Below are 10240 nucleotides of genomic sequence, written 5' to 3' on the forward strand. Positions count from 1 at the left end.
GACCAGGCAGTGCCTACAGCTGCTGCTGCAATAGCTGATTCCTTTTTTCTTTAATATAAAAAAAGCAAGTCTAAGTTCAAAGCCATTAACGTCTCGGTTCCAGTCCACCAGCAGCACCTCTGAGCTACTCGGCTGTCCACAGCTTGAAGGTTCTGTCGTAGGAGCAGGTGGCGATGAGCTGCCCGTCCAGGGAGATGTCCAGTCCCATCACCTTGCCCTCGTGACCCGCCAGCGTCTTCAGAGGGGACCAGCCGGGGTGAGTCCAGATCTTCGCCGTGTTGTCGTACGCGCCCGTGAGCAGGAAGTTCCCGTGATTGGCTGCAGCAGAGGACGAGAAAAAGGAAGAAGTGAGATTTGCAAATAAAAACATGACAAATCTACTGCTGACCAGTACAGGCTTTCTTGACCTGAAGATGTTTTTTTGAGCTGCCCCATGCCCTGGCACCACAGCTCAGGCGAGATGGGTATAAGGAGGAGACGGGGGAGACGCTTACGTTCAAATTTCACGCCGGTCACCAGGTTCTGGTGGGCAGGAATGGTGTAGATGCACTTCCTCTGGCGGAGGTCCCACACCTTGCAGGTATTGTCACCACTGCCGGTTGCGACATGGTACCTGCCAAAGGGCGGAGGAAGAACACGTCATTGGAAGTTGCAGTTTGTAGTCAGAGCTCCCATGTAAACCACACAAGCTCCTTTCTTACCCATTGGGGGAGAAGTTAATCCCGTAAATCTCCTTCAGGTGGCCTTCTAGAAACATGATACAGCGTCCTGTGCGCAGGTCCCACACCCGGCCAAACGCATCCAGACCCCTGGGAAGAGAGAACCCGAGCGTCGCTCACCAGAGACTTCAGCCAGAGCGCACTCAGCCTCACCAGCAGAAATCGCTGGAGCAGTCGGCAACAAAACCTCGAGAATATTTCTCATCCAGCAAAGCAAACTCACCCCGTCCCCGCCAGGGACCCGTCTGTGTGGAAGGCGATATCATACACTCCTTTGCTGTGCCCCTCCTGATGAAGAATCTCCTCCTGAGCTTCCAAGTCCCACAAGCGCCATGAGTGATCGTAGCTGTAAAAACAAAGCATTTGTCCAACTAAACGTATCTCCAAGGAGAATACAGGATATTCCACTGACTCTGTGGGCATTTCCAGCTGGAGACCAACAGGTCTCACATGAGGGGCAGAGAAAGGAATCCCAGTGACTTAGAATCATAGAATCATTTTGTTTGGAAGAGATCCTCAAGATCATCGAGTCCAACCATAACTTCACTCTGGCACTACCCCGTGTCCCTGAGAACCTCATCTCCTTCTGTTCAACCCCTCCAGGGATGGTGACTCCAGCACTGCCCTGGGCAGCCTGTTCTAATGCCCCACAGCCCTTTGGGGAAGAAATTGTTCCCCAGATCCAACCTCAACCTCCCCTGGCGCAACTTGAGGCCGTTTCCTCTGGTCCTGGCGCTTGTTCCTGGGGAGCAGAGCCCGACCCCCCCTGGCTCCAAGCTCCTTTCAAGCAGTTCAGAGATCAGAAGGTCTCCCCTCAGCTCCTGTTCTCCAGGCTGAACCCCCCAGCTCCCTCAGCCGCTCCCATCACATTTGTGCTCCAGCCCCTTCCCCAGCTCCGTTCCCTCCTCTGAACTCACTCCAGCACCTCAAGGGCTTTGTTGGTGTGAGGGGCTCGAAACTGACCCCAGGATTTGAGGTTTGGCCTCCCCAATGCCCAGTACAAGGGGACAATCGCTTCCCTAGTCCTGACTTGCTGTTAATTTCTTTTGCAACAGCCCAGTCTTTGCCAAGAACAGCCAACCCTCGCCCGTGCTGGGCTCTGCTGTGGACAAGCCCTGGTGCCCACGGGACAGCTCACGGTCACATCTCCCAGCCAAGAACCTCATGTTCCTACCAGGTGGTACCCAGGAACCTCCCCGACGGGTGCCACATCACACGGGCCACTCTCATGCTGTGTCCTTCGATATCTGCCACTGGTTCATCACTGCAAAACAGAAACAGAAGTCATCAACACTGGGCAGAGGTGCTGGCTCCAGCCAGGCCTTTGCAAACATTCTGATCACATTAAGATCTGCTAATTAAATGTAAGCCGGACAGGAACATCAGTGTTTTAACTAATGACTCCAAATTCTGCCTGTTGTTCACACACCTGAAGCTCCAAGTGAAAGCCCTTTAACCACACTCACGTTGATTATAAAGTTCTCCTGGGATGATGATGATTATTATTATTATTCCTGAATTAACAAAGCCCTTGTCATTAGCACTTTGAAAGTTCAGAAACAGAACATGGAGTCCCTGACTCACAGTTTTCCTGTGACTACACAGAACAGATCCTGAACTATGGCAAATCCAGCTGTTCTGAAGAATTGCAGGGGGGGAGGATAAAGTGAATATTTATTCTCCCAGAATTGCAGGCGCAGGTCAGTAGCCTTCAGCAGAAGAGCTGAACAGCATTTAGCTCTTTCCAACAGGCCAATTAAAGAGACCTGGTCCCATAGGACTAATGAACAACCCATCCCTTTGCATAGTTATGCTTCTGCAATTAGAAACAGGGACTTCCAGCTCAAGATAAACAAGTGAGGATCTCGGAGCTGCCTGACTCTTCCTGGGGTGCACCGCAGGGCCCCACTTCTCACACACAGCCCGTGCCAGGGCTCAGGAGTGATACCATCCTCTTCCTCACAGGCTTGAGAGCTGCCGCCCATCTTCCAAACCTACCCCGTGTAACGACAGAGACACTTGTGTTCAGCACAGGCTGAAGCTTTTGTGCAGAGTCATGGACTTGGTTAGTGCCTCTCCAAATACTGCTGCTTTCCAATAACTCATAAGTTCATTTCTTAATATCCAAGAGGGGAAATTTTATCCTAAAGTAAAGTCATAATGAAACAACCTCCAAATCTTCCATCCATCGCCCAAAGCCGTTTACCAACGCCCAGCAACAATTCTGACTTGATTTTTTTCAGACCATTTCCCCTCACCTTGATTCCCCTAATCAGGGTGATCCCTTTTCCTGCTGAAGGAGGTGGCACAGGAATTGCACTGGTATAACTACAAGAAAAGGTTATATTTGCAGGAGGATGGTCAATGTCCAGTGTTTAGTAACACAAAATAAACCCCAAACCAACAAGGCTGCAGGTGTGTGTGTCTGGGGTCGTTCTGACCTTTCCAGGCTCCAGAGTTTGACGGAGCCATCGGCTGCACACGAGGCCAGGTTAACGTCCTTCTTGTCCAGGGAGACGGTGGATTTGGGATGGAAAACAATTGCTCCAACATTGGTGCTATGTCCTGAAGAGAAAGGAAAATCAAAATTCATCATCTGCCACGTGATCTTGGCCAGTTCTTCAGGAAAACAGCATTTTGTTGTCACTAATTAGCCAGGTACCAGTGAACACTTTCACTGTGTTCTCTGACAGTGGTGAAACTACCAGACACATCCGGCCCCCAAACAGCTGAACTGCACCTCCCGTAGCAAACATTTAAGAGTACCAAATGCCAAGGTTTGTAACCCTAAAATGTAGTGAAAATTCAACATATGAATCAAAGAGATTGGGCCTCACATTTGTATTTCAGTCAAAGTTGTGACCGCTGTTCTAAGAACATCACTGCTGTTAAGTTACCTGGCCAAAAATGCTGATATTTGGCTAAAAATAACTCAAATGAGGTTTTGAAACAAAACAAAACACCATTCTGAAACAATCAACTCGGGTGTTAGCTCCAAAACAAAGGCTGGGACTTCCTCTTAATTGTCTGACAGGTGTCCATACTCTGCAAGCCCGAGCGATGCTCTCGTTAGACTAAAGTCTGCCCAAAGAACATAACATTTTGAGTCACAAAGTAGTTCAGATATGGGAACTCAATCCAGAGAGGAAAAAAAGAACCAAAGAGTCTCAATGAAAGTCGCTCTCTACCTCTTAAGGTGTGAACCAGGTTGCAGTCAGGCACAGACCAGAGCTTGCACAATCCGCTCCTGTGGAAGACAAGAACTCGGTGTCAAGCGTAGACAGGAACATCAAAGAACGGATCAGAGCTGCAAAACCACCCTGGGTGGTTCGGCAATGGCTTTGGGCAACACGCTTCGGGCAACCAGCCCCAGGAACTAATGGACTCAGACTGAAATCTCTGCCAGGCTCTAAAATGAAGTGAAGAGAGAGTTCCGAGTAGGAAGAAAAAGCGTTTCTGAACTCTCATGACCCACAAGCCTCCAGTAACATCCCTCTCCTCACTCCTGCTGTGCTCCCCCAGCCCCACAGCCAGTGCTGCGCCAGAAAACCCACCAGCAGGCGGTAGCGAGGAGTTTGGAGTTGGGGCTGAAGTGGCAGTAGGACAGTGGACGATCGTCTCCAATCTGACTGCAGAAGTTATTCAAGGACTGTAACCAAACACAAAGAAAACAATAAATGAAAGGCCACACTAAGGTCTCCCCAGAGCTTCTCTTCTCCAGCTGAACACCCCAGCTGTCTCAGCCTGTCCTCCCAGCAGAGCTGTTCCAGCCTCGGATCATTTCTGGGGCTCCTCTGGGCCCTCTCCAGCAGGTCCATGTGTGTTCTGTGCTGAGGACCCAGAGCTGGCCCAGCACTGCAGGGGGGTCTCACCAGAGTGGGACATAGGGGCAGAACCCCCCCCAAACCTGATGCCCACCGGGCTGGGGATGCAGCCCAGGACACAGTTGATTTCTGGGCTGCAAGCACATATTGCCGGCTCATGGCCAAACATTCATCTCCCACGCAGGGCTGCTCTCCATCCCTTCATCCCCCACGCAGGGCTGCTCTCCATCCCTTCATCCCCAGTCTGGATTGATATCAGGGTTGCCCCAGCCCAGGTGCAGGACCTTGCACTTGGCCTTTAGCTGCACAGACAATCAGCAGGGCCAAGCAGGGATGTCTCTTCATCCCTCTGCCATGTGAGAAGACAAGTAAAGTACATCTCTGAATCACTGAAGAGTTAAAACATGCTTTATAAATACTGCAGGGAAAGAGAAGAAAAGCCGAGCTTTCCAAGATGGTGCAGAAAATTCCCCATGGCCGAGCAGCTCCTCCAGGCAGCCCATTGCCTCCCAGCTCTTTGGGGAATCAGCACAGAGTTGTAAAACTGAGCAGATGCCAAACCTACCCGCAGGGATTTGTGTAGCTCCTGTCTCTGCGACGTCCTGGTCGCCTCCGGAATCTCCTTGAGCAGCCGGGCTTCTTCCAGCCGCTTCGCTGCCCTGCAAAGAGGAGACATGGAGTAACAAACCCTTACATTTTCCCTGCGCCGCTGCTAGAAATTATCTTTTCCCTCTTCTTCCCCTAAACTGGGCTACTGCTACAGCCAGTCGTGGAGAACTCAAGCTCTAAGCTCACGGGACTTGCCCACAACAGACCATGTTCCCCATTCCTTTGATCTCAAATTTCCCGCACTACCCGCAGGGGGATTAGCAGCTACATTTCACAAACGGTTGCATTTCCCTCCTTCATTTGTGCCGTTTTCTCTCACCTGGGCAGCGAGTAGTTAGCAAGCCACAGCCTTGCTGTTTTCAGGCTGCGAGGCCCCTCGTGGTACCAGGTTTGCTGATACTGTGGGAAAAAGAACAAAAGGGAAGAAAAAGACAATGTGATACTGCTCTTCCACCTTAGATGAGCCCCTCGTAGGACATAAGTGCCACCACATCAGCTTTTAAATCTTGCTGTGTTAAAGCCTCTTTTTAAGGGCATTTTGCATAACAATAAGCCCTAAAAAAAAGGGATGAAGAGGGACAGGTCAAACTGCCATTTCACTTCAGAATATTCCAACTGAACACCAACTCATTTTTACTTAATGACATCCAGTTCCCTCCTTCCCTACACATGCCCCAGTAAAAAGAAAGCCTAGAGCTGCAGAAATTGTCCTTATTTCTCACAGCAACCCCCAGAAATAATAAGGAAAAAATGGGCTCAGAAAAGAGACAGGAGAAGCAGAAAGAAAGAAGAATAAAAGGCAGAAACAGATGCAGTAGCAGGAACAGGGGTTTTTTCTTCCCAAGTATGAAGACAAACAACAATAAAGGACTCGCTGTACTAAGTAACAGCCCAAACCTCTGCTCGCCTGTTTTACACACTATACACCACACGGTATTTGGTCTGAAAGTACAAGCCAGGCTTAACGCTCCTGATACAGATAAAACATTGCCACAGTTTTGCTAAAATGGGCAAAATGGAAGGAGCACAAAGGGGTGACATGAGAACCCACAGACTGACCCAAACCACGAGCCCCGGACACAGCAGAGACCGTCAAAATAAGGCACCTCAAAGGGCATCACACGTGTATCCCGCAGCACTGGAGAACAAGACAGACCATTACCTCCTCTTTGGATTTTTTAGACCTGTCGTCATCTTTCCTGGTCTTTTTTAATGCATCTGTGCCAACCACTGAAAGGATATTTCTTAATCTGGAAAGAAACACAACAAGTTGTGTTCACCCAGTAAATTCTCGCCTAACCTGACAAATAACCACCGTCTGCCGTTCCTTCTGCAGCATTCTCGCTGCACTGGAACGAGGCGTTACTGACTGGTGGCACTCGCTGCACCCCAACTACAAGGAAAACATTAGGAATTTGATAAATTCCTCGTTTGCAGGACTCGGGGCAGCCACGGCACCCACCTCTCCCTCCTCTCTGCGGGCCCTTCTCCGAAGAGCGTGATGGGCTCCCCCAGCGCTCGCAGACACGCTTTGACTTCGGAGTCGTCGGTGGAGACGTTGATCTGCCGCGCTCTCTTCCTGCGCTCGAACTCGGCCAGCACCTCCGCCTGCCGCTCGCTCATGTGGTCCTCGAGGTCAAACACCTCACCTGAGCGAGACACGGAACCGTCAGGGTGAAAACAACAATCGGAGGAGAGATCTCTCTTAAAGAGGAAGATCCAAACAAAGGGCCAATGCTCCAGGCAAAGGCCTCATGTTTTCTATTTTAAATTACGCTCAAAGTTGATCAGAGACTTCTGAAAGTTTCACATCCCTGGAGGACTTTAAAAGACGCAGAGATGAGGCTCTTAGGGACGTGGTTTAGTGTTAGATTTACGTTATGGCTGGAAGATTTAGGTTATGGTTGGACTCGATGATCTTAAGGGTCTCTTCCAACCAAAGGGATTCTATGATTCCAGAGCAAGAGGGGGCAAAAAAAAGGTGATTAAATATCCTCACCGCTGCTGATGTTGATGTTCCCAGCCTCCATGGCAGCTTTCATCCCTTCTTTGCCCAGCAGCCCCGACTCTCCCTTTGCCAGACGCTCCTTTTCCTTCTCTTCCAAGCTGCCATAGAAGATGGGGGCTCTCTTGGCAGGGGGAGCATCGCTCTCTTCCGCGGGCTTGCTCTTTGTGGCCTGGAAGGTAAAGGCTGAATTTTAAGTGCGTTTTGGCTGAAAAGGAGACAACAAACAGCTTGTTTGTGCAAGAAAGCACTGCTGTGCTAGAGAGAGTGTGTGCACCACAAGGAGCTCCTGAAACTGTATCAGAGGTGCTAATCCTAGACTAGCGGCTGTGCCCCAAGTGCAGAGATTAAAAGGAAAATACCATTTTAAGTAATTGGTTTAAGATTATACTTTGTTTTCTGTTTGTTTATTATCTACTTGGACCTGGGTTTTAAGGCTCTGAGGTTTTGGTTGTTGTTTTCGTTTGTTTGTGGGGTTTTTTTGGTCCTGTTTTGTTTTTATTTAAAAAAAACCAAACAACTTTAGGACATGAAGCTTCTCCTACTGTCGCTGAACAAGCCCCGGGCCGGCAGAAGTGACAGTGCCCGCCAGCTCCCGATGCCCTCCCGGGAATGCGAACGGCTCGGTCCTCCCGGAGAGACGCGTCAGCACAAACCTCCCCCACAAAAACCAACGGATCCTGTAAAAACGCCCCAAAACCCGTGAGCGCTGCGGCCGCGGCGCCGTGAAGGGCCCGGGTGTCCCCGAGGGGCCTCCCCGCACCGCGGCCTCTCCCCACCCGCCCCAAAGCGAACGCGAGTCCCGGGTCGGGCCGCGGCCTCTCCCCGCCCGCCGGGGCGGTACCGGGCCCGGAGCCGCCCCCCCCTCCGCCCCAAACACCTACCTCCGGGGGCGCGGGCGGCTTCACGGGGGGGCGGGCGCCGCCGCGCGCTGCCGGTGGCCGCACGGTGGCCATGGCGGCCGCGCAGGGAGAGGAGACGGGAGGAGACGGGACAGGACGAGCCGCAACGCGCCCCCAACGGAACCCGGCCCCTCACGACCACTTCCGGAGCGCGCGAGGCACGCCGGGAGCCGCAGTTTCCATTACAGGCGGGGCACGCCGGGAAGTGTGGCTCGGAAGGCGGGCGTGGGGCATGCCGGGAGACGCGGTGCCTGTCAGCGGCGCGACGCGCGGGGCACGCCGGGAGGTGTGGCGCGGGGAGCCGGGCGTGCCAGGAGGTGTGGCTCAGGGAGAGGAGCATGCCGGGAGGTGTGGCCTGGGGAGCGGCGCATGCCGGGAAGCGCGGTTCCCGTTAGCGGCAGGACGCGCGGGGCACGCCGGGAGGTGTGGCTCGCTGGAGCGGGGCGCGCTCGGCGCTCGCCGGCGGGGACTGGCCGCGGCGGGTCGCGATGCTGCGGCGGAAGCCGACGCGGCTGGAGCTGAAGCTGGACGACATCGAGGAGTTCGAGAGCATCCGCAAGGACCTGGAGGTGCGAGCGGGGCCGGGCGCGGCGGCCCCCGGGGGGTCGGTCGCCCCCGGCCCGGGCGCGGCCTGACGCGGCCTCTCGCCCCGCAGAGCCGCAAGAAGCAGCGGGAGGACGCGGAGGTGGCGGCGGCCGGGGAGGAGGCGGCGGCCATCGCGCTGGGCAGCGAGCACAAGAGCCGGGAGCAGCTCATCAACGACCGCATCGGGTACAAGCCGCAGCCCAAGGCCGCCGGCCGCGCCGCCCACTTCGGCACCTTCGAGTTCTGATGGCAGCGGGACACGGCGGGGGAGCCGCCCCCGGGGCCGGGTCTCACCCCCCTCCCTCTCCTCTTTGGTTTGTTTTCTTAAGTTTGTCTGGTTAACACGTCTGTGAATGCCCCTTGGCCAAGTGTTTTGTTTTAAATAAATATGATTTTTTTTAAAAAAAATAATAATAATCACACGAGCTGGTTTGAGTGGTCGTGGAGACCATGCAGGCAGGGCTGGGAACACCGAGAACATCGGGGATTCCTTCACCTGCGTGTGCCCGGGTACAGCAAGGAGGTAAAACGCCGCCTCTGCCGTGGGATCTTTTGATTTACTAACCCGGCAAATGGAGGCTGGGGAATGCGCATTTAAAGTGTTTACCCCACAAGCTGGTGGCCCCCCTCGAGAGATGCTGGGGAGCATTAGGAGTGTTTTACAAGTCTGTAAGGGCAGCAGGTGCTGCAGCTCAGGGCGCAGCAGGCAATGCCTGTTCTAAAGGTGCTGCTCATGTCCAGCCTGAAACCATCACCCCTTGTCCTATCTCAACAGGCTCTGCTAAAAAGTCTGTCCCTATCTTTCTCATCGGCCCCTTTTAAGTCTGGAAAGGCCACACTAAGGTCTCCTGGAGCTTCTCTTCTCCAGCTGAACCCCCCAACTCTCTCAGCCTGTCCTCCCAGCAGAGCTGTTCCAGCCTTGCATCATTTCTGAGGCTCCTCTGGCCCCTCTCCAGCAGGTCCATGTGTGTCCTGTGCTGAGGACCCAGAGCTGGACCAGCACTGCAGGGGGGGCTCACAGAGCGGAGCAGAGGGGCAGAATCCCCTCCCTCCATGACCTGCTGGCTGGATCCCATCCCTCAGGTGTGTCACCTGCACCACTCAGCTTGGTGTCACCACAAACATGCTGAGGGTACATTCGATCCCACTGTGTCATTGATGAAGATGTTAAACAGTCCTGGTCCCAGTACAGTCCCCTGAGGGACACCATGTGTCACCAGTGTCCATCCAGACATGGAGCCACTGACCACGACTCTCTAGGTGTGACCGTCCAGCCAGTTCCTCACCCACCGTACAGCCCACCCATCAAATCCACTTCTCTCCAGTGCAGAGAGGGATGTTGTGGGGGAATGTGTCAAAGGCTTTACAGGAGTCCAGACGACATCCCTGGCCCTTCCCTCGTCCACTGAGGTAGTTACTCCATCACAGAAGGCCACGAGGTTGGTCAGGCAGGACTTGCCCTTGGTGAAGCTGTGCTGCTTGTCCCAAATCATCTCCCTGTCCCCCATGGGCCTCAGCACAGCTTTTAGCAGAATCCCTTCCATCATCTCCCCAGCTTGCCCTTCAGCTGCAGTCTCTGCACTGAGGATTGTTTCA

At 53.4% G+C, this 10240-nt stretch overlaps 2 protein-coding genes across 2 annotated transcripts; one reads left to right on the forward strand and one right to left on the reverse strand.

The window, feature by feature from the left end:
- Positions 1-33: 33 nt before the first annotated feature.
- Positions 34-8177, reverse strand: PRPF4 (pre-mRNA splicing tri-snRNP complex factor PRPF4). The gene is made up of 14 exons (XM_065648645.1): positions 8042-8177; positions 7152-7329; positions 6615-6801; positions 6315-6402; positions 5472-5551; positions 5109-5202; positions 4274-4368; positions 3908-3966; positions 3161-3284; positions 1894-1983; positions 943-1065; positions 702-809; positions 495-613; positions 34-318 (listed from the first exon to the last, which is right to left on the reverse strand). The coding sequence occupies exons 1-14, from the start codon at positions 8111-8113 to the stop codon at positions 125-127; spliced, it is 1611 nt and encodes a 536-aa protein (XP_065504717.1). The 5' UTR covers positions 8114-8177; the 3' UTR covers positions 34-124.
- Positions 8178-8462: 285 nt separating this feature from the next.
- CDC26 (cell division cycle 26) lies at positions 8463-9035 on the forward strand. Its single transcript, XM_065648647.1, has 2 exons — positions 8463-8628; positions 8715-9035. The coding sequence occupies exons 1-2, from the start codon at positions 8548-8550 to the stop codon at positions 8889-8891; spliced, it is 258 nt and encodes an 85-aa protein (XP_065504719.1). The 5' UTR covers positions 8463-8547; the 3' UTR covers positions 8892-9035.
- Positions 9036-10240: the final 1205 nt, after the last annotated feature.

Source organism: Caloenas nicobarica, chromosome 19 (assembly GCF_036013445.1).
Source record: "Caloenas nicobarica isolate bCalNic1 chromosome 19, bCalNic1.hap1, whole genome shotgun sequence".
Classification (NCBI taxonomy): Eukaryota; Metazoa; Chordata; class Aves; order Columbiformes; family Columbidae; genus Caloenas; species Caloenas nicobarica.